General features: G+C 28.0%; 3 protein-coding genes and 1 long non-coding RNA gene across 9 annotated transcripts in view; 2 read left to right on the top strand and 2 right to left on the bottom strand.

Annotated features, from left to right (window-relative positions):
- Positions 1 to 1,519: 1,519 nt before the first annotated feature.
- Positions 1,520 to 5,469, top strand: LOC122636490 (repressor of RNA polymerase III transcription MAF1 homolog). The gene is made up of 6 exons (XM_043827750.1): positions 1,520 to 1,831; positions 1,913 to 2,544; positions 2,608 to 2,757; positions 2,889 to 3,170; positions 3,291 to 3,410; positions 3,482 to 5,469. The coding sequence occupies exons 2-6, from the start codon at positions 2,462 to 2,464 to the stop codon at positions 3,552 to 3,554; spliced, it is 708 nt and encodes a 235-aa protein (XP_043683685.1). The 5' UTR covers positions 1,520 to 1,831; positions 1,913 to 2,461; the 3' UTR covers positions 3,555 to 5,469.
- Positions 4,381 to 8,647, bottom strand: LOC122636489 (probable cytosolic iron-sulfur protein assembly protein Ciao1). Of its 5 annotated transcripts, XM_043827749.1 has the most exons (5): positions 8,087 to 8,220; positions 5,680 to 6,061; positions 5,483 to 5,597; positions 5,241 to 5,402; positions 4,381 to 5,171 (listed from the first exon to the last, which is right to left on the bottom strand). In XM_043827749.1, the coding sequence occupies exons 2-5, from the start codon at positions 6,037 to 6,039 to the stop codon at positions 4,903 to 4,905; spliced, it is 906 nt and encodes a 301-aa protein (XP_043683684.1). In that variant the 5' UTR covers positions 6,040 to 6,061; positions 8,087 to 8,220; the 3' UTR covers positions 4,381 to 4,902. The 5 variants fall into 5 exon arrangements, with proteins under 5 accessions (XP_043683684.1, XP_043683683.1, XP_043683681.1 ...); XM_043827748.1 differs by lacking the exons at positions 4,381 to 5,171; positions 5,241 to 5,402; positions 5,483 to 5,597; positions 5,680 to 6,061; positions 8,087 to 8,220 and adding exons at positions 6,210 to 6,841; positions 6,976 to 7,437; positions 8,592 to 8,647; XM_043827746.1 differs by lacking the exons at positions 4,381 to 5,171; positions 5,241 to 5,402; positions 5,483 to 5,597; positions 5,680 to 6,061; positions 8,087 to 8,220 and adding exons at positions 6,210 to 6,841; positions 6,976 to 7,437; positions 8,335 to 8,402.
- Positions 8,648 to 9,192: 545 nt separating this feature from the next.
- The window catches only part of LOC122636516, an 18,746-nt gene continuing 3,644 nt past the window's right edge, over positions 9,193 to 24,294 (top strand). The window contains exon 1 of the long non-coding RNA XR_006328964.1: positions 9,193 to 9,225. This is a non-coding gene — a long non-coding RNA (uncharacterized LOC122636516). The remainder of the gene's footprint in view (positions 9,226 to 24,294) is intronic.
- LOC122636515 (venom serine protease-like) lies at positions 13,344 to 16,764 on the bottom strand. 2 transcript variants are annotated; one of them, XM_043827788.1, is made up of 8 exons: positions 16,712 to 16,764; positions 16,392 to 16,612; positions 15,935 to 16,141; positions 15,638 to 15,842; positions 15,351 to 15,545; positions 15,137 to 15,288; positions 14,910 to 15,066; positions 13,344 to 14,455 (listed from the first exon to the last, which is right to left on the bottom strand). In XM_043827788.1, the coding sequence occupies exons 1-8, from the start codon at positions 16,719 to 16,721 to the stop codon at positions 14,430 to 14,432; spliced, it is 1,173 nt and encodes a 390-aa protein (XP_043683723.1). In that variant the 5' UTR covers positions 16,722 to 16,764; the 3' UTR covers positions 13,344 to 14,429. The 2 variants fall into 2 exon arrangements, with proteins under 2 accessions (XP_043683723.1, XP_043683722.1); XM_043827787.1 differs by having other exon boundaries at positions 16,392 to 16,764.

Here is a 24,294-nt window from a genome sequence, read left to right as displayed (position 1 = left end):
TTACTTATATGAAAAATTGAACAAAAAGAAAACTTAAAAATTACAAAAATTCACTCTCGTTGTGATAATCGTAAACATAGGTATCCTTTATTCGCACAGCGGGTAATATATATACAATCAATCAGTTATTGTTTGGAAACCTTAATGCTAAGGATTAATAATTTGAGATTCATATTTTATCTATATTTTATAGATACAGTACAATAGCAAAACTGCTTTGTTGGGAATATTTATGACTTTGATAGAAAAAATGAATACTAAAAATAATAATTTATGTGTGAGGTAATAAAGTTCGTACATGTAAACATAACAAGATTCAACGTAATCAGATGTATATACATATATAAATAGTATACTTATAACTACTTCATATCTATTATAATTGTTTATTGCGCGTAAAATTATATGATTAAATATATATTATATTACATATACATCACTTGAAATATTGTTATAAACAAGGCCATATATAATAATAGTATTTGTTATATATCACATGATCATACAATAATATTGATATTGTAGAATATGAATGACTAGATAAATAAATAATAAGACATATGAAAAGAAAGACTTAAAAAAGATTATTCTACCAGATGTTGCTATTATTTTTCATTGTATATCAATCATACAGTTGTAAGTTATAACTCCAGTTTGTCAATTCATACTTATTAAACGATCACTTCAATATTTACTGTCTACTGTTTACTGCCGTTTGCTATCCGTTATCACTCTCATTATTTGCTGTTATACCACATGACCTATACGCATGTAGTACGTATAATCCAGGTTTTTTGTTTATATATATATATATATATATATATATATATATATATATATATATATTCATGTACGTTATATATGGTATTTACAAATGAGAATATATTTTCGTTTGAGCGCTCGACTACTAGATGGAGCTCAAAATCTTAATAATTGATTAAAGATATTAAGATTGCACGATTATATCTATAATCGCTAATAATTATTAAAATCTAATTTATAAGTTTTAATTTTTATACTTCGATATCATGTAGTTTTTCATATGTCCACTATTTAAAAAAATATTTAAAATAAAAATTATGTGAATCAATAACATCTTCTGGATATTTATTTTTCAAATTTCATTTGATATTAAATTATATATATTTATTTTTAACTTTTTCTAAAAATTTTTTTCCTTTTAACTTGATCGAGAAAGCTCTTCCCAGGATAAAGTGGAAAAAAATAATTTATTTTGTAATAAATCAGTAAATATCTTTTATATACGGATAATTTTATGATCGTATATATATCACATGATGTCATATGTAGAATATATGTATGTAGTTTATCGAATGTATAGTGTGCAGTGGGAAATTGGCGCGAAGTATTGTAGAATGCAACAGGAGGGGAAAAAGGCTCGAATGTTTGAAATAAGAGTAGGGATAAGGTTGAAACGATCAGGGGTAGAAAGAGAAGATTGATAAAGGCATGTGTATAGGGACACCACATACTACATATATATAACATACGTGTGTATACATAGATTACAAAGCAGAAGTCAGCCAATCAGAACAGCGAAGGAAAAGGAGGCTGCAGCGCTTCATATGCTATTTCTGTCACGTAGAACGCATACATTTGTTTTGTTGCGTACAAACGTAAATTGCGTACTTATATCAAGTTATATTTAATTTCTAACCAGTAATATTCCTTAAAAGTGACATATACATAAAAATATACGAATCAATTATTTTTAGAAAAGAAGTGATTATCTTTGACGGTGATCGTGATTATTTTACCACTTAGTGACAACAATGTCCGTGATTATGGATTGTTTTCAACAGTAGCGGACGTACGAAGTTTTATCTGTTTCGTTAAAGCAATTTGGTGAATACCTTTTGACTCCTCCTTAATCTCCATTTTTTTGATTCAGCTTCGTGTTTGTGGGCTATACACAAAAAAAAAACGCAACAGATAATTTCCCTCCGAGACAATCAATTGGCGTTTTGAACTGTCTTTTTTGTATTCTTCATATCAGTACACGGGAGCAAAAACTGAATTCGTTCTACCTACTGTTTCATCGAAAGCTCAATCCTCAATTTAAATCTATAAGGGAACCTAAGTCCACCTCTCAATCTTTCATCAGTGATTTGTGATGTACAAGTTCAGTGCCGGAGGAAAAATTATTACCTCTACAATTAATTTCGTACATTCAAAAAGGAAAGGAATTTTTATACACCTAAGAAACATGAACAGAAACTCAATAAGTCTTCGAAGTCATAGAAGTTTTTTAACATTTCGTTTATATTGAATTACTTGATTGAGTTATTGAAAAGCAAATCAAGTTTGATAGAACACGAAAGTTATTGCGCCAAGATGGTGCAGCACGAATGATCTAACACCGTGTTGTTGAGGGAAGCATGATAAGTCTCTAGTACAAAATTACTGTTTTTAAATAACGCAAAGAAAACCAGTTGTCATAATGAAATTGCTAGAGAGTACACGATTTGAAGCTATAAACAGTGCCTTGTTCATTAAGACCGGAGATAGCAAGATAATTGGAAGGTATTAGCAAACAAAATATGATTTAAATATATTATTATCTATAATAATTGTTTTTTACTATAGGATTGAGAGTTATTCTTGTAAGATGGCAGGAAATGATAAACAACTGTACAAACGCTTCAACGCAGAGCAAGGAGTTACACCACATGACCTTCAAGCTTTGTCGCCACCACAAACATCTTTGGGAACATCACCTGCTCAAAGATATTTTAGGTATAAATGGCATAAGTACAGTCTGTTTACTTGAAAGTTTATAAATTATTAACATTACATTTAAACTATTAATAATCTTAAATAATTGATTAGTTTATAAGTTAATATTATTTGTATATTTACATATTTAGTCGTAGTGTTTCTGGTGATGAAGATGGACCTTTATGTGATACAATAAGCAGGAAAACATTATTCTATCTAATTGCAACTTTAAACTCAGCCTTCCATCCTGATTATGATTTTTCTGATGCTAAGAGTCATGAATTTAGTAAAGAACCAAGTTTACAGTGGGTAATGAATGCAGTTGATAGTAATCTCAGTGCAACTGCTGGAGATCATTATCGTACTTTACGTTCTGCTCTCTGGGGTGCTATCGACGATGAAATATCATTGAGCGAATGTGATATTTATAGGTGAGATTAAACGAAGATGGTTTCTCCTATTCAACAAAAATGAAACATAAAACAGAGCACAAACCTACAACATTACTTCAAGTACACATACACAAGTTAATATATGTAAAAATATTGTAGCTATAATCCAGACTTTGCATCAGATCCATTTGGAGAAGATGGATGCCTGTGGTCTTTTAATTATTTCTTTTACAATAAAAAAATGAAGCGTATAGTCTTTTTCACATGTAGGGCAATTAAGTAAGTATGAAATTTATTTTGAATATATATAGAAACATATCACATATATAATTCACATATATATTTTTCAGCCCTCTTTATGTATTAGATTCAGGCATAGGTAGTGACTTTGTGATGGACGAAGAAGATGAAGATCGTTATTAGATCTTTTATATATGATCACAGTTTACAACAGTTAAAACTTTACATTTTCTCTTGATAGATAATTATTAATTTCATGTATTTTTTGTATGTACAACTTTTTACATTCAGTTTACAACTTAAGATTGTGTGTGTATGTGTGTGTGTATATATATATATAAAATATATAAATATATATTATATATAAATATATATATATATAATTTGATTTGGCTTTACATTTCACATAATATATTTATTTTGTATTTTTCTTTAATTTGAACAAGCATGTGTACGCATTGATAATGTACACACAGTCTATCATCTATTGTACATACAATAGTTTGATTATTTTACTTTTTAGTGAAATGTGACAAATATTAATAAAGCCTAGTCTGTTTTTTAGACAAGGATCTTACTATTTTTCGTACTAGGAAATGCATCTGATTTTCTTTGAAAATTTTTATGTAACATTCTATTTTGTTATCCAATGTGATGAATTACCTTATAGCTAATTAGATCTCACAAACATAAAATGTTGTGATTAATAATTAATTCTATTATGCCAATTATGCTCTAATAATTGTAATTAAGCTTTCTGGATGTGCAATATCTCAATATAGTGCACTTTCATTTTAAAGTAAATAGTAGTATCAGATTTTATTTAATAGAATCTACAAGATAAAAAAATAAATTTTTGTTATCATATTTAAGTGTATATACGATAAAAAATATCAAAATTTTATGCAAAGTTTAAATTAGTAGTCCACAATATCCTTCTTAACGAAAAATTTCATAATTATGCTTTATGAAGCAATGATAGTTAATTTACGGAATAATTGATGTCAAGTAACCATTTTATCATTGTCCTTTACTTACAATTACATATCAATATTACATATTCCATAATGACGTATTCAATTTGGGCATTGTTACTTTCTTAGTGTAATAATTAAATTTGATATTAGGTAGTCTGATAAATGCTGTGAAACAGGATAAAACATATCTATTCTTTTTAAGCTTATAGCTTTTAAGCTATAGTAATTTCTATTATTCACTTTGCCAAATTACTTACCAATACACAAAACGTATTTTGTATTATTAACATATATATTTCATTCTAGTATGTATTGTGAAGCAATGTTTTTTTATACAGCTTAATATAATTGGTTTATAGGAAAAATCCGAAAAATTATTATATGTACAACATGTAGAAATACATAACTACTTCAATCTTTACTTTATACTGGACAATATGTTTATCTGTCTCTTTTGAAATAAATATTTCAAGAAGATATGAATGTACTATAATATTTGTTATCCAAAAGGAATATGAAATTATTATGTAGTATTATGAAGTATACATTTTAAATTATACGATTTCCAAAGGATCAGCATCAACAATAGATACATTAATATTTACAGAATTATTTAATGTATTCGATAACGTTGATGCAAAAGTTTCTAGAAAACCACGTTCAGAATTAGAATGATTTGTTAGAATAACATGAATTCCACGATGAATTGCATCAAGTACATCGTGATGTTGCATTTCTCCTGTAAGATATAAATCGGCTTGTACATTTTTTAAAACACTTATTCCTGATCCTGCACATACGGCGATAGAATTGATAAAGCCATCTGAAAAAAAAAAATTGATACTTATATCTTTATCATGATTTTAATTAAATTTTACAAATAACGTTATACCTGACTGTAAAGCATGAGCCAGTTTCAAAAATTTCAACTTGGTGTGCTGTTTTACTAAATGTACTGCTTCATCAATATGTATTCGATTTTTTAAAGTACATAGACGGCCCATACCATTTTCTTCATTCTCACTAGGTTGTATCGGTTTACAACTATCCATCACTGTAATTACATATTATGAATAATAGTTAATTAAGAATGTTATAATAATAAAAGTATTATAAAAGTATTATATTTTTAACCATCATTGAAAGTTGAAGCCAACCAGTCATTTACACCTCCCTTTATTGAATCAAATGCAGTATGTGGGGAATATACAGCTATTTTATGTTCTAAACATTTTGCGATTATACGTTCCTGTAAAAAAATATAAATTTTTAAAAATGAAATAAATTTTATTCGTCAACCACAGTAAAAATAATTATGGTATTTCTGTTACCTTCCATGTTCTTGTGGTTATAGATTTAAGTGGTAAAAATATTGGAGGATGATACGAAATTATCATATCTGTTGACAGGCCTAGTGCTTCATTCATGACATTTTCCGTTAAGTCGTTTGTTAACAAAATGTTTGATACATGTTTTGGAGATGTGGGTTCAATCAGTAATCCAACATTATCCCAAGATTCAGCTAAAGATATATTTGCAAATTTTTGTAATGCATCCACAACTTCTTCCAATGGCAAACCAATTTTATTAGGTTTTATATCAGTCATAGTGGGTAATTGCTTATTGTGTCGAATTAATATATAAGGATACAACTTCTGATTTGATATAAATGCAGGGAGTTTCCGCAACATCTATTTTCGTATAATCGCAAACCTGAAATAAAAGCATTCTTTTTTGTCTATGTAAATATTACATTTGTAATATTAATAAATCAATATATTATATTATTTTTCAATATTATTCAAATAATAATAAAAATATAATTTTATAAGTAAAGGGTATAAAAATGAAAATGTTTACGTTAATAGTAAACAATTATATTTAAAAATATAAATTACATAGATCATAACAAATCTTATATTACTAATAATGTATTGATACATTTTACTCATTATAAAACCATATTTTCACTAAACCATCATCGCTAGCTGATGCAAGTTGACCAACAATAGCAGGATTCCACTGAGCAGAATTTACATCCTGTGTATGTGCATTATTTATTGAACAAATCATTGAGAAAGTTGGTTCGTGTATATCAGAATCACTTTCTTCTTTAAATATTCTGATAATATCATCTCCGCATGCAGTTACAATTAATCCAGTTATCTTACACCAATCTACATCATAAATAGTCCTTGTATGATATCCGGATAAAGTGCAAACACATTTCCAAACTGAATCATTATTTGTGGTAGAAATTCCTATTGTATTTCCAGATTTGTATTCTTGCCATATTTTTATAGTTTTATCATCACTGACCGTAACTATACGTTCACCAGTTTTATCAAAAGAAAGACTCCAAACTGTAGATGTATGAGAAGTTAATGTGTGTATGCATGTCCAGTCACTATCAATCATGTCTTCTTTGTATATTTTAACCGTATTATCATAACTAGCAGATGCTAGAATGTCTTCATTAGGATGCCATCTTACCTATGATTAAATAAAAACGAATATAGAATAAATGAAGTTTTTTGTTTTCTCAAAAATTATATATATATATATATATAAGAATAAGAAAAAAAGAAAAAAAAATGAAAGAAAAATATTAAAACTATAATACTTACCTTTTTAACATCTTGAGTATGTGCATTAATGACTGAAGCACACTCATATTCGTCATCTTTTGTTTCCCATATCCAGACAGACTTGTCACGACTACATGTTGCAAGTAAATGCCCATTGGAAGACCAACTAACACTTTTAACTTCATTTTCATGTCCTTCCAATGTTGCATTGCATTCAAATTCTCCAGATCTTCTATCCCATATTGCTGTTGTAGCATCAAAACTAGCAGAAGCAATGTAACTACCACAAGGAGACCAAGCAATTTCTCTAATAGTTCTTGTATGACCCTCAGTTAAAATCATAGTTGTAATCCAATTCGAATTTGTTGCTTGCCATATTCTAATGGTTTTATCTTCCCCACATGATGCAAGACATATGCCTTTTGGATGCCAACAAATACTCCAAACTCTTCCATGGTGTCCACTTAAATTTTGTTTTAATTCTAAGCTTCCCATTGTTATCTGAAATAAGAAAACTTTCCAGTTTATAAAGTATTGCATTTCTATTATATTTTCTTACATTAATTATTAATGATACATACATTTTTTTAGATTAACTATATTAAAATACATTCGTTATTACTTTATATGAAGAATTAGACATATTTTACTAATGTATTATATAATCTTATATTAAAGCGTCAACGAGATAACAAATAAATTATTTCATATTTGACTTACTTTCTTTCAGTAGTAATCTTGAAACAATGTTGATCACAAAATCTACTAAATCATATATCACAAAAAGTTCACGTTTATGTTTATAATTTTTACACGTTCTTAAATGTAAATAAGACGTATTAATAATCATTAATACGTTAAATGCGATGAAAATTTTTACATGTAATATGAGCTACATCGTCGTTATATAGAATGTATGATCTTCTACAAGTCAATTAATCCAGAAGAAAAGATAAGGTAGTAAAAACATTACCTTTTCGCATGAATAGTATGCTACGTGCACATAACCATTAATTTATTTACCAATTAATTTACTATTGAATTAAATTTACGATGGGTTTAACGAATTTATAATAACATTATATTAACATTATATTTATATTAACATTAACGAAAATTATATTAAAATTATAATTTTCGTAATACTTACCATAAGAGAACTCACATTGAAATATTGATTATTTTACGCATCGAATGAGAATTAAAGCTCATATTCAAATTTGAATCACTGTGATCATATAAATACGTGATCACACATATAAATGTAATACGCAATATGGAAATATGAAATACGCAAGCATACATAAATTATCTCAAGAAGATATTTTGAGAAATCTTCGAGTAAAGAAAAATCTAAAAAAGCGAAGCAACGAATAAAATGAGAAAAATGTTCATCACCTTTCGATCGTAGCGTATGTGACTTTAGCGACAGGTATGGACAAAATATGAACTACAAGTGTATAGAAAAAGACTATCCTTATTATTGGGTCAATTGTATCGATATCATAAATTTGTTAGGTGATAATCTAACATTTTTTGTGTGTATATTGTTCTTAAGCCCATTAGCACGAATGGCCGAACAAGGATTTATCTATTTTTATGATAGAATTATTTGTCGAAAACTTATTATATATTAAAATGTTTAAATGAGTTACCGTTATTTCTCCATGTAAGCGAAACGCATTTCCTTGTGTTTGGAATAGATTAAAGAATTTGCGGTTTACGCAACATATAAGGAAGTAATTGCTATTTCATGTAAACAAGCACACAACCATTCAAGCGTTACATGAAAATCAGTAGTGGGGGTAGGAACTTCTTCAAGGGCGCCACTATTTGAAATTTGTTTTTACGAAAAATCTTAAAAATAACGTTTACGCCAACAGCGAGTCCAAGCATAATTGTTGATCAATTTTGACGAACAAGGTCTCATTATAAGAATGAAGATTCAAACGAAGACATGGGTTTTTCGAATTTTTGAAGAAGCTTTTCTTTTATATATAAACTATTTTCGAAAAAATATAATTATCTGACACGATTTTTTTTAAAGAAAATAAAGCTTTTTTAAAAGTTCAAACAGGCCATGTACTCGCTTTTATCTTTAAAATAAGATCTTATTCATCCAAATCATTCAAGAATTACATTTGTTTCATTATCTTAAATTATTATAAAATCAAGGGCGTTGGCCAGCCTTAAGATCTATATTGTGTGATTTCAGCGACAGGTATGGACAAAGTATGAACTAAAATATAAATGAAGAACGCTGTTCGCAAAGCGTCTACCATATTGATGGTAAGTTTTTTTAATTATCATTTTTCAGGCGTTATAATAATTGGATTCATGAGTAGATACATATTTAGTAGACTATTAACTATTTTCTCATATGTATATTGTTTTTTGATGCTAGCGTGCGTCATAATGATCTTTGCTGTATATGACGTCGATATATTTGTTTTATGACAAATGCATAGAGAATATTAAATATAGTTAACAGGTAATAATTAGTATATAAATTTACGGCAAAAAACAAGATTTTGTCGAATGTTTTGTCAAAAATAATTAATGAATACTTAACATATATACAGTGATGAGCACTTTATAAAATTTTCAAGAATATTCACATTAATTCAAATACGGTGCTACGACCAATGAGGTGATATATAAAAATCAACATTATATACTATCTTTCAAGACTTTATAATGTTTATTTTGATTTCTTATATCATTGACAGACAAATCGGTTGTATTCGGTTTTGCGCCGATTCCAAAATCAATTTTTTACGAGCATCTACGCTTTCACTATTATAAAAATTATTGCCCGCTAATATTAATTCTTGTTAATCTATACTACTATCTCACAATATTAATTGTGTGATTGATGAAGTTTTTTGAACTAGTTTTCAACATGAAACTGATATCGATAGAAATAAAAAATAAATTATTTCAAAATTGAAGTTTCCTTTTTTTACATGAAAAGTTGCAAGAGAATGTAAGTCAAACTCTTGTTCAAAAGCTTTTTGCTTATGTATAAACTATTCTTGAAAAAATACCATTTTTTAACATGATTTTTTCTAAGCAAATAAAGCTTTTTCAAAAATACAAAAAGCAAGGTCCTAGATTAAACCTTGGTTTTTGAAATAAGACCTTGTTTATCAACATCGTTCAAGAATCACACCTATTCTTATTATTAGTGTAAACCATTATAAAACCAAAGGTAACGAACAGCTTTAATCCTTCAGTTTATTCGTATGGACAATTAAACTTGATAAATATATATTATGTGCACCAATTACGTATTCCGCTCTTTCTTTTATTCTTTAGAAAAAGAATCTTCTTCTAGATGAAGAATCATGAATAATGAAAAGAGAACAGTTTTTTGTTTTGTGATTTTAGCTCATAAAAACAATTGTCCAATTCGCTCTTTCTTTTTTTTATAATCGTTAATTTGCTCGATTGTGATGATGTAGTACGCATACTTCCTTTCTTTTTATTTTTTTCCTTCATATTTTTATATACATCATCACGCATAAACAAGGATCCATCGAGAGATTGTTCGTTTAGATTAATACAGAGTAAAAATAAAATGTGAGACGATGCTCGTATCTATTAAAATCCTCGGTTTTCATATTTTTTCTGTTGGAAATTCTCACGAATGAGTGAGAGATTGTGATTCAAAGATCAGTGTCATACTAAGCTGCAATCTATCTGGGTTGCGTCTGGGTTGGTACTGATTTGGAAGCTCTTCCAAATTATCGAAACTCAAGTGATATAGTGTGTATCATCTCAAGTGAAATATTGTGTGTATGTGCGGTTTGTGCTCGCACGTGTGTGTATATATATATATATATATATATATATATATATATTCGTGCAATGTAAAAAATAATATCGATGGAAAGATAATTTATCTTGTATCTAGAGAATTTTTAAAAATCTCATGAAGAGAAATGTACACTTAAATATGGACAACTATTGATTTTCTAGACTTCACTAAATGGAGAGGGAAGATGAAAGAACAAATTACAATCCGACTTTGAAATTGCTTGATTGCATGATTTTGTACGATCGATTAATGAACTAGAATATTTCTTATCGTAATTTTACGTTAGAAATATAAAAATGAAAAACGCGTAACTTGAATACTTTTTGAAAGGCAAAGTTACAAGAAAAGAGATTGGTCTTTGAAAAGAAAACTTATTATACCTGAAAGTACCATACACACCTTTCTTTTCTCCAAAAAGTACATAGAATTATGAAGAGATGACGTAAAAGAAGATATAAAACATGTATGGAAATTTGTTAACATGCGATATTAAATATTGCTTATCGCTTGTTTTAACAATGAAATATGTTCTTATGGGACATAACAAAAGACATTACAAAACATGCATGAAGCTATCTGAAAGAAACAAAAGAAAGAAAAAAATAAAAAAGAATCAACATGTAATATAAGCGTATGGTAATAAAACCAGTATGGAAAAGGAATAAAAGAAAGAAAAAAAGAAAAATAAAAAAGAAGTGAAAGAGACAATGATCAATAATATAAGTAAAGAACATAGAAGTAAAGCAGCGAAAGAGCTGAATATCATCTATGTTACTGTAAGATACGGTTAATAAATTGTATTTTAATTTAACATCAATTAAGCTGCTGTTGAAATAACAATTAAATGCATCATGTTTAAGCAAAAATGATTTTCAACGAGTAGAAGAAATAAGTAGATTCGTTAATATCAATTGTTCATAGAACGCTATTGAGATGCAAAAATAAAGATTATTGTAATAGAAAAGTGAAAGTTTATCTATATCATTTTGTTTTTAAAAGCAATTTTCCAATAAACAAACTTTTAAATCTGTAGTTTTCACAATATTATGTATATGTACTCATATTAAAATTGACACACAAATTGTAAATCTTTAATATTATGTTCAAAATAGAAATTTTCAATACTTCTGTGTGTGTGTGTGTGTGTGTGTAGTATTATATTATGTATATTTATATATATATATAAAACTCCATCTATCATTTGGATGAATTATAAATACTTTAAAGCATTCGATGAGCAGAATGATTCGATAACACGTAACTTGTGGTTTATAACCACGACTGCTAGGATAGCATATCCTTCATTAGGGCCAAGCATGTCTTGAAAATTAGGTAATTTAAGTCAACATGAAAACATATCTTCTAATTGAGGACTATTTCTTAGTATCACGAGAAAAAAAACAAGAACAGTAAAATACTGGTCTGATATCGGTTATTCTTGTTTTTCTTATCGAATATTTAAGATCAAAAATAATCTTTCTTCAAAGAATGAAATAGTTGACTCATTTGGTGCTTTGAATTCTCGTTTATCTGCTCATATGTCACTTCTCTCTACTCTACCCGTTTTCTTTTGTTCCCAATGCTACAAAACTTTCATTTCTTTTTCATTGTTACAGGATAGATTTAAAAACTAAAAGCGAAAAATAACGTGCAGTACTGAAAGATCACAGCACTGCCCGACGGCCCTTTTTTCTGTTATTACAGACGTATTGATGTTACAAAGCTCGTATGCACACTCTATCCCTATTACTACGTTTTTATCAGATTTTCTATCAATATTCTCTCTATACGTTTTTATCAGATTTTCTATCAATCCCTTTTTTGAAATTGTTTTATTTTCTCTTTTAATCCCTCTTTTTTTTTCTCTTTCCCATTTCGCATATATCCGTCCAAAAGAAACCATTTATTTTTGCCGCCAGCTGCAAAATTCCATCAGGATTAATCCGACAGTACGCAGTCAAAAAAAAAAAAAAAAGAAAAAAAATGAAAATAAAAAAAGAAAGAATATCCAGATATTGATCGAACGTGAGTGGAATTCATGAATATTTTTTATATTGACCGTACGTATGTGTTTTTCATATACCTTGTTTTCAACGTAAAATAAATATTTTTCTGTACAGAAATATTGCTTCAGTATCAAAATGATTTTTTATATGTATCGTCCGTTTGATACGAATTGCAATGAAATTATTGTTATTTCATATTTTGTAAATATGTTTACAATTACATTTATATAATTGATTTATTTTTGTTACAAATTTTTGAAATAAATGCATTATTAATTAGAGAAAGTATTCTTAATCAACCTTCAAAATATCATTACTTGAAAGCCGAGGAGAGATTTAAAAGATACGAGCAACGAGATATTAACCGAGGCATTATACATTTTTCAACAAAATAGGGGATTTAAGATGGATGATTGAATAAAGAAATGAAGTGATTGATGTTGAACGCTGCGATGTAAGTGTTAACTATTCGTATAGGAGAAAAACATGTAAAAATAAAAGTGTTGGAAATTCTCATAAGTAGTGTTTTAATTTATATCACAATAATACAATATATAAGTATTCACAAATTATTTTTGATGAAACATTCGATAAAATTTTGTTTTCGCATATTTATATACTAATTATTATATTTGTGTTAACTATATTTATTATTCTCTATGTATTTATTGTAAAACAAATGCGTATCGACTGACCGCAGCAAGAATCATTACGAGACGCACTTATACGGATGTACATATGAGAGAATAAGTTCACAGCCTACTAATACTATCTACTTTAACCTACATGAAACCGATTGTTATATTGTTAATTGTTATATACGTGGAAAGGTGTAACCAAACAAGCTTATACGATATCGATACGATAGAGATGCATGATGCAAGCGATAGAAGCATGGAAAGGAGAGCGTTCTCCATTTCCTCTTATAGCTCATATTTTGTCCATATCGTGTGTGATTTTAGCAATAGATATGGACAAAATGATGTATATGACATCGGTAAAATGAGCTCTTTTAGCTGTTTTACGCATGCATAGTTTTTAAATAATATTTTTCATAACATTTTCACAAGTTTCTTGTGTTATTTCTTAAATTAAAAAAAAAGGCCTTCGATTGTGGTCGGCTTGTTTGGATGGAATTTTTCCTGCAAACAATTGCATGGATATATATCCTCCAAGGAAAAAAAAGTCGAATGTCGTACAATCAGAAGAGCCAATCAATATAAATATCTCGTAATTAACCGACCGTGTCGGTACTTTAATACCGTCTTGCGAGCGACACTGAATCACTAATATACAAAGGTCCATAAGTCACCTTCATATGAATTCTTATTAGAAGAATGAAGGTACTTTTGATACAAACACATGCACACAATGTTGCACAAACGTGTTTGCAAATAATGTGTTTGCTTTATCTACAATCTTCTATTTTGAAGATGACACGTGATTGTGTTTTTTATCCATGATCGTTAAAAAGAGAGAGGAAAGGAGACGATAGCGAAATTACAATTTCTTCTGACCTCGTTCTTTATTTTTTCACTAATACTATCTTCCCGCTCTTTCGCTCACGAAAGAAACGTATGGTGTATGTGTTGATATGTCTACATATATGTAGCTGCGTATGTAGGCATTCAATCTTCGTTTTGTGTAATATGTGATCCATTTCTTTTTTAATACGCCTGACAATATATTTCTCCTGTGAAAAGAAAGTATACGTGACATAACATAGTGATCAATATCTTAAGCTAAGAAGAACATTTTTGTCCAAACAAATGTAATTCATATTACAATAATTAAATTAATAATATAGGCCGTTGGATTATAATAAAATATGTATTTACAGATACTTAAATAAAATAAAATATAAAATATTTATCTATCGAGTTAGAAATTTAAATGCATTGATAGAAAGCTATGTAACATATGTTAATAATTAAATTAATATGAATTAATATATAATATAATAATATATAATAAATAATAATATAAATTAATAATTAATTAATCATTTATAGATTTTAAGGTAAGATAAATTAATAAGATATTTTTATCAAATTAAAAATTGAAATGTATTTATAGATAAAAAGAATAAAAAATGATCGAATAGCCCGTTGTTATAAATCAATAGAGTTAAAATTTAAGAACCTTACCTGGTGTTGACCTTGTAATAAAATCTAAATAACTAGTGACTCGCAAGTTAACACCAGGAGCTTCATCGGCGCATGTTCTTCCATAATTGATGACTCCAAGAAGGAAAATACGTTTGCTTTTTGGATTTTGCCATAAAATTGGACCACCACTGTCGAACTGTATGATTAAAATATTTGAAGATTATTTTTTTATTTTATAATCTTTGAAGTCGATCGATCAAATTTACCTGGCAAGCATCCTTTCCCATATCAAATGTACAAAGTTGCTTACGTGTAGCCAGAAAGTGATACTTGAGACATTTCTTCGTTGAAACTACATGCAAATCGACTTTTCTCAAAACTTGAGACTTAACACCATAAAAATTCGTACGACCCCAACCTAAGAAAATTATTTTATAAAATTTGTCATATAAAATAAAAATACAGAGTCAAAATACCAACCTACAGCTGTAACAACAGCGCCCGTAAAGTTTTGCTGCATATAATAGAACGGAAGGCAAGCTGGACCAATTCTCATGGAATATTTTAATCTTTTCTGCAATTTAATAACCGCCAAATCGTTTAATTTTAACTTATAATTTGGATGTATGATTATATCATCGATAAGGTAAAGTTGAGTTGCCTTTGTATCGTTATCTAAAGATTACATCAAGTCAAAATGACAATAATTTCAATAATTTGTTTTTAAAGAAATTTTTTATTTAAATATTTTGGTTATTTAAACAGACCTGGCCATATATTATGTTTCCCAACAATGACTCCTAAGATAGAGAAATTTTTTATATATCTTACAACACAATGAGCTGCCGTCAATACATGTTGCGTAGTTATTATAGTAGCACCACAATAAAAAAAACTTTTTTTAAAATTTACAATACCAGCCATCATAGGATATTCATTTATTCCTGTTTCAACCCCACCAACGATTCTCGACTGCAAACGATCATCGTATGAAATAATATCATTGATAAATTATCGAACAGATCATTGATAAATTATATTCTTATTTTATCTCTTTTACCCACCGGATTCGTCCAACCACATCTACATTCCTCTTCGATAGTTTTGACGTTACATTGAAATTTGCCACCATATGTATTACGTTTCGAATGGAATTCTATACTCATTTTCGATGTTAGCGATTCCACTGGAAAAGAATTCAATCTACAGAGAACGTATTCGATGCCATCGTCGACTTTGATCTTCATAAAATCCAATGAACAATTTGAATTCTGTAGACGATGAAATTTATTTTTTATTTTGTTTGATTTTAAGATTCAAATTTTTGTATGATTTTGAAAGTCCAATAAATTCATCGACTTATTTTTGTTCAACTTTTGCATATAGTCCAAACAGAACTTATTTTATTAACAAGATTATTTATCAACAAACAAGATGTTGATCGATTGATCTCAGAAATTATATACAACAAACCCATTTAATTAAAGTAATAATAATATTAATAATAAAATGAAATCTTACCGAAGGAACATTAAAAACTGTGCAATTCAATTTAATTCGGGTATTGCTCGTAACACTCCACCGACAATTATGTTTTCCCAGATAATAATTAGGATAACCAGGATTATATATATAATAATTAACTTCTGGTTCTAATTTTTGCGTGTAGTCACAATCGGGATGAACGATGTTTTTCGATTCTATGATGCTTAGTAGTACGCAAAATAATGGAATGAACTTGTCTATAAAGAACATTTTTATATAAAAAAATAAAAAACAAGACATTAATTAATAAACGAAGAAAGAGAAAAAATTGAAAAAAATTTGAGGATCGAATATACCCTGCTTCATGGCAATGCTAACTTGGAAAAAAAGATATAGGACTTGGGTCTTATCAATGACAACACTGAAACGTTTATGTTCTCGTTTACGTTCCTTTTTATATTCTGAAATAAATCTTTTTGTCTGTTTTTTTTATTTTTATATTTTGGAATAAACCTTACACGAATAGCGATAATTTTGCAGGTAATATTATCGCGTTTATCTTCGTTCGTGGTTACCTTCGTACTCGTATTTACAATTCATTCTCGCGAATAAACGTAAATTTACTACACACGAGTGGTAAATATTATTACAATTATGTATACATATATAGAATCTTTTTGACATACATACTTGATATACACATACGTATGCATTTTCATCGTTGCAGAAATGTTCGATAGCAACTTATTCATGTTGACTTTTTATCTTATTTTGAATTTTTATTTGCATTTATTTTTTATTAACATATTATTTACATTTATAGTCAACGATTCAAATCGATTTCGTGCACGTTTTATATTTGTTAATCTTTTTCGTTTTATTTTTGCAAAAATAACTTATTTTTATCTGTTATTATTGTTATTATTATCATTATTATCATTACAAATAATATTTATAATCTTTTTTTTAAGAGTAATAAAGTTTCGGTAATTTGTATTGATTTTATGGTAATCGAATTTATATTTTTGATTAGATTAATTTAAAATATTGAACACATTTTTAATGGCAGATAATAAAACGCGATATCTTTGAATTAATTATTGTTCTAGAGAATTAATATTAGTTCTTTTGTAAATGGAAAATGGGGTAGATATGCCTTCTCTATCAAAAAAAGTGGGTGAAATATAAGGATATTTTACCAGTTAATGGTAAAAACTGCTTGTTTCAAAAGAGAAGTAAATCACAACGATACTATTGTTATACGATCATCGTGAATTGATCTTAAACTAAACAGTCATGTATAAAATAAAGTTACAAGTGTCGCCGTTGATTATTAAACAAAAAGATTTTATAAATTGGGGTCTGAAACAAGTATTGTTCGATTGCTTCATTGTTTGAAAATCTGTGAATTGTAAGGATCGCATGGTATCAGTCGCGATTACAAAGAGTTTCCGTTATAACTTTGACATGCGTGATTTAAAATATACATAGTTGATGAAAATAATAATTGATGAACTAATAATTTAAAGATACATGATTGATGAAAATAATAAAGTTCAGGGAAAACGAAAAAAATGGATGCATTGTTACGTTACAGTTGTATTGATAAAAAGAATTGAATGACATGATCACATTTACGTAATTATAACAACCAGTAATTATATTAACCGAATAAAAGGAGATAAAGGAATGAAAAGAAGAAAAGAAAGATAAGAATAAAAAGAATTTCCCGTTACGGTAGTATCGATCAAAAATTATTGATAACATTGTGATGATACTTTGAATATTTGAATTAATATATGAAGTCAATAGATGAAAAATAGTAGGAGACCTAAATAGCGTATGCTCGAATTAATGTCAGGTACTATGAGAGGATCACAATGATAGGTGATGGAGAAATCAATATTTCATACTTCAATTTATTTTATTTTATTTGTCACATCAATTTATTTTCTTCGTCATATTTATTAGCCAAAATAATACATAAGCAGCCAAGATAAGATTATTACAATCATCTATAATATTTTAAATAACTTGTTTTCGGAAAGATAAATCATATTTGATTTTTTTTTTCGTATCAAGCTCAATGGTAATGCAATATTAAGAGTTATTGTTTCTTCTACAGTGACTAGCATAATATCTGATTATTGATAGAGGAAGATCGAACTATTTTCGTCAGACTTCTTCAGACGATACATAGATCATACACACATCTACAGATATACAAAGACACATACATCTATATATCACTGTTTGCTTACATATAATTACATTCACCCACCGATCTATCCATATATGAATATTGTATATTCCTGATCTATCTCATTTATCTGTGAATATATAAACATTCAAAAGATAATAAATTAATAATAAATTAATAATAAAATATGTTTTTGAATTTATTGTCAAAAAGAAAATTAAAAGATAATTTAAAATAACAAGAAATTAAATTAAAAAAAAAAAAAAGAAAAAAGTTAAAATAAGAAAAAAAATTATTTTAAATTAAAATTAAAAAAAAGACATTCTAATGTTTTTCTCTAATTTTAATTAAAAAAATTTATTTTATAATATTAATTAAAAAAGATTCTTTTTAATTTCAGTTGTCTTTTGAATTTAATTTTGATTCTTTCTTAATTTCTTTTTTGATTTCATTTTATTTTGTAATTTTCATTTTAAGCAATTGCATCTGGATATCGGAGGAACCACAAAAAAAGCGAAGATATTTCATTGATAACGACAGTAATGAAAATGATAATGTAAAAGGACTACTTTAAAATTTGTCCTACGGTCAAAAATCATAAAGAATAAAGTTCTGATTTTTTTTGTAAGAAAATGTGATCCTGAATGTCTAAAAATTCATATAAATCAAATAACATTGTAATATATTAGCGAACTTTAAAGTTATGCGATATCATATGGTATAGTATATACTATGTTCGAGTGACGAAGTTGCTGCAAATTAACGACCAAGACGGTGCAGAGTACAAAGGATTAATACGGAAAAATATAAAACTATCATTAATTGACTATTTATCATCCTTCTCGAGAAAGAAAGAAGAATTTGTATCATTTTACTTGGATTTTGATAAATTTATAATTATTATTTTTGTAGTAAATTTTATAGTACTTCAATTTTTAAAAGAAACTTTGAAACTTATTTTAAAACTTCGAAAGTTATTTTAATTTATTTTTTGCTAGATTTAAATTCTGAACTGGCAGTCATTGGTAATGTATAAAGTCAGCGAAAACAAACTTTTGGCTGATTTCGACAATTTACCGAATTTTCCTTTGTACTCCGAAGAGGAAATATCAAAACTCTCTTTTTCTAAAGGTGAATATTTGAGAATTAATAATTTCGTAAACATTTGCATTTATATAAATGATAAACGGAATTGAATAAACTAATATTTAAACACTGTAAGTTCGCTTAGGCTGTACAAAAGTGGGAACGCGCGTTAAACAAAAAATAGCTTTTCTTTAATTTTGATTTCGACATTGTTGCCTTTATCTAATAATAACATAAATAAACCTTTGTTTGAATTTGACTTGATCCCGTTGCCGGATCAGTCTCCTTGGTCCTCCGACGGGCAGATATTGCAGCTCTCTCACTACAGTTTAAAAAGAATAAAAAACACTACATTAACGTACGTATATATAAGAAAAAATATTATATAAGTTAAACTATATTATATAAAATTGTCTATTGCATGGTACATAAAGGAAAAAGTCTATGAAAATAAATCCTACGATATTCAACGTTATAAAATTCCAATATGATTTAGCTTACCAAGAACATGAAGTGCAGAATATCACCAGCGATTCTCAACATCGATTCCAGTATTGCAGGGATTTTTCCGGTTATTTTCGTTTGGATGATTGTTCTTTTTCCTAAATCGTCGTTACTCTTTTGGAACTAATTAGCAGTGGTCATGTTGGCGTCTTGATGTAGAATAAGTTTATCGAACTGTCGTCAAATAGCTTGTATCTTCTTTTAAATCATTTAAGTTGAGTCGAGCGTACGCTGTGTGATTCCTGCACTATTTTCCTCACCATGACAAGCATTTTTTTTCACAGTAATCCCATCACAAATTTATCAATAATTTTGGATCGATACTAAAGTTACGCGAAATTTTCTTTTGCTTTTATCTTTCTTTTCTTTTTTTGTATCCTTTTTATTGTTTTGATTTGCACTATCGATCATTCTCCATATTCAGATCTGCATCCTTTCAATCATTTTACTTTTTAGGAATCCAATTTTGTTTATCTTTTTCTCCGGGTTTATAGTAGATAAATGTAGGCAGATATAAGGTATATATATATGCATTTATGAATATAAAGATGGGTGAGTGCAATTATATATCAGCAAGCAGCGGTATATAGTCGTAGATGGGTGTGTATAGCTGCGGATATGTATATAACCCGAATACCGTCTGAAAAGATTAAGAAAAATGTACATACCTATGTGTAGGAAAAAATATATGATTATCTCTAAGCTAATTTAAACAAAATGTAATGAACTTACTGATGAGGAACTGGTGAAAGTAGTTCCGTTTCGCTCTATTACTAATTATATTATGTAGAACTTGCTATAAAGAAAACAATTAGCCGTTAATATTACATTACGATTGATAAATTGAAACAAAAAAAAATTCAAATATGATTTATCTCACCGAGAGGAAGATTTTTGAAATGTTATAGATGAATGCCATAGTAGCGGGTAGTTACACATTCCTCCCTCTACTGGAGTTCTTACAACTTGTCAGGGCGAGGTCTCGACTCAGAATGTCCAGCTTGTTCAATCCTTGGTTAGCTTGTACTCTCGGTTACGTGGACCCGGACATTGAGTCGAGCATGCGCTGTTTATATTCCCCTACTATTTTTTTTACATCGAAAAATGCATATCCCCGGTGCTTTCAGCATCAGCTTAGCAACAATTTTGGATCGATACTGCAGTCCCGGGAAAGCCTTCTCTGTTTTTTTATTAGATTTTAAAAATCAAGTTTTGTTTATCTACCTTTCGAAGTGGGAATTTTTTTGCTATTTATTTATTTATATCTATTTATTTTCATGAAGAAAACGTTGATATTATCTAGAAAATAGAATAAAAAAGATTGTATTTAGAAGGACAGTTTATTTCATTGAAAAGCTATCTTTCTACACCATTTATAACTTATGCTTTGAGCGATATTGATCACATAACAATAATTAGAAGAAAGTATAATAGATCTGTACTAATATCCGAAATAATAATTTGACGTAAATGTTGGGAGTAATATTTTGTATGTGTTTTCTTGAGAAATTACGTCATTTTGATAATACATTCTCAAATATTATATTACTAGAAATATATTTTATTATATTTTCTAGATTATATATAACAAGAAATATACGATTTTAGTCGCTCGTATGAAAACATTCAATTAGTGGTACATCCTTTTGTATAAGAGGAATTTAACGATGTTTTTAATCGTATTATCGAATTGTCTATTACGGTTCGATGAGAAAATCCATCGATAAAATACCTTTTATATATGGAATTATTATTTTTGAAAGAGGGATTTATACTCATGCAAACACGCACACAAATTCGGGAATTTAATTGGTACATACATATGAACAGAAGCGTACACGCAGAGGGAGAAAGAGTATAATAAAACAGATATAAAGGCTCGTACATATGAAAATACGTTATTACGTGCATGTTTATTTAATCTGTATTAAGATCTCTTTATAAAAATTCCACTTTGATCTACATTTTGTATAAACGATCGTTTGAAATCCCTTCGAGTTTCTCTGATTTTAATTGGTTATATCCTCTAGCTGAAATTACTCATCTTTGGAGCCTTTGAAAGAGTTATTTGGTCTCCTCATTCCACAGTTTAAATAATATTTCCAATACACAGCGGTATATTAATCTCGTTGATTACAAAATTTATTTTCTCTCAATCTGTATCTTTTTCGACTTCTTTGACCGTGTAATGTGAACTATTGATTTATTTGTATAAAATAAAGTATTAAAATAAAATACGTAAAAGCGGAAAAGATATTATGAAAAACAAGAAATATGATGGAAAATTTTCTCTGAATGCGTGATATTATATATAGTAAAAGTAAATATACTGCATAACAAAGAAAAAGAAATTTAACAGGAAAAGGAGCTAATATTATGAGAAAAAGTTTTTAAGCAATAATTTCTGCTATTACGCAATGTGGAAGAAGATATATATAATTAATACGAATAAATTTTTTGGCGGATTTGGCAGCAATAGTTTGAACGAAATTATTTGTCGACTGGCATCGAAAGTCAAAAAAGTGATACACATCGATTATCAAAATTGCTGAAAAATTCTTTCAACGAAGTTTTTTACTACTACGTACTTGTTGATAACATTGAGAATTAGGATCAAGCACGTATCGATTTGTTGAAATCCGAGCACGCGCGAAGGGAGAATTGCTTGTAGCCAATGACAACCCTCATCCCATGAAGCTACGATTGATGCTAAGAGTACTCTGAACAGGTCCTGTAAAAACGTTTGGAAAAAAGATTGGTCCATACTTGAAACTTTAAACGTTTTCCCAAAACATTGTTTTTGAAGTCGATGGACGCCATAGTCTGAAAATTGCTCGATGGATATTTGTGAAATTTACATAAAATTTTTTTATTTTGCATTATATCTACATAAAAGACTAGATTAAAAGAATCTTTCCATAATATACTATTAAGGATTTCTATTAATAATCTATTATGTACATAGTATTTCTGTATATCAAGATAATAATTTTAACTCGGAAATATTTTTAGATTATGCGAGAGATGTCAATTCCAGGTTTATGTTAATTTATCATCATTATTCAATTAATTTAAATTATGCAATTATTCGTCATTATTATAATTAAAAATAAATTGAATTTAACGTTCCAAGTTGTTTCTCATAATATTCACGATTTGTATTTATAAAATATTCATAATATATAATATACGTTTATTAGAATTTTTTATTTTCGAAATTCCGACATTTATTACTTAATTACTACGTAGAGCGAATTTTCTTGTCAATAAATACCGATCGGAATTTAACTACTTTTAAGTACTATTAAGGATTTAATGAAAATGCATGTACGCAATACGCACTTCCACATATATCGTGAAGTACCTTCATATTGAGACGTTTTGTTATTATGTCTCTCCCATGCGTGTGCTCTTGTGCACACATGTATGCGTAGTTGAGGATGGGTATGCGCATGTCTGTACGTCTGTAAGTCTAAATTCCTCTTCTGAATATAACTTTAGGTATGAAAGGTATTTTCTTCCTTGTTTTCCTCTCATCAAATTGTAGCAGACTGGATAATTCGATTAGCTCTGTAATTTAATTATCAGTTTATGTAGCTGTATCACTTAATTACTTTTTTCGATTTTTTACAGAGCGATGTATAACGTCATTGATTTAATTTCTTCATATGAACGACTACAAAATTTGATTAAAAATTTTTGAATAGAAATTAACTTCCTATTCGAGAACTTGTAAGAATGATACATTTATACATCTAATTATGTAATATTTCGTATTCTAGGATCTAAACTAATTAGTAGAAAAATATTATATTTTTTTAATCGTTCATTTCTTAATACGTATAACAGAGTATAGCAGTGATTTTATTACATTTTTAATAATACAATACTTGGAATTGTATAATGCAAATGATTTAATTTCTTATGAAACATATAATGTAAAAATACTACTTTATATGGATATGGAGAATGATCGACAGGCAGAATCAAAAATATAAAAAGGTATGTAAAGAGGAAAAGAAAATAAGTATAAAAAAAATTTCGTTAATATCCATCCCAAATTATTGATAACGTTGTAATTAGATTATAGGATACTATAGTCTCAATATTTGAAACAATATATGAAGTCAATATATGAAAAGTAGTAGG

This window comes from Vespula pensylvanica, chromosome 22, assembly GCF_014466175.1.
Source record: "Vespula pensylvanica isolate Volc-1 chromosome 22, ASM1446617v1, whole genome shotgun sequence".
Classification (NCBI taxonomy): Eukaryota; Metazoa; Arthropoda; class Insecta; order Hymenoptera; family Vespidae; genus Vespula; species Vespula pensylvanica.
The sequence above is the reverse complement of the archived record's forward strand: the minus strand, read 5'-3'. Positions and strand labels throughout refer to the sequence as shown.

Coding starts and splice junctions, on each gene's coding strand:
- LOC122636490 (XM_043827750.1), top strand. CDS start 2,462: ATGAAATTGCTAGAGAGTACACGATTTGAAGCTATAAACAGTGCCTTG. Junction 2,545..2,607: donor GATAGCAAGATAATTGGAAG/GTATTAGCAAAC, acceptor TTTTTACTATAG/GATTGAGAGTTATTCTTGTA. Junction 3,411..3,481: donor TTCACATGTAGGGCAATTAA/GTAAGTATGAAA, acceptor TATATTTTTCAG/CCCTCTTTATGTATTAGATT.
- LOC122636489 (XM_043827744.1), bottom strand. Junction 6,842..6,975: donor ATACTCAAGATGTTAAAAAG/GTAAGTATTATA, acceptor ATTTAATCATAG/GTAAGATGGCATCCTAATGA.
- LOC122636515 (XM_043827787.1), bottom strand. CDS start 16,655: ATGTCTTGTTTTTTATTTTTTTATATAAAAATGTTCTTTATAGACAAG. Junction 16,142..16,391: donor CAGTTTTTAATGTTCCTTCG/GTAAGATTTCAT, acceptor CATCGTCTACAG/AATTCAAATTGTTCATTGGA. Junction 15,546..15,637: donor GAAACATAATATATGGCCAG/GTCTGTTTAAAT, acceptor TGTAATCTTTAG/ATAACGATACAAAGGCAACT.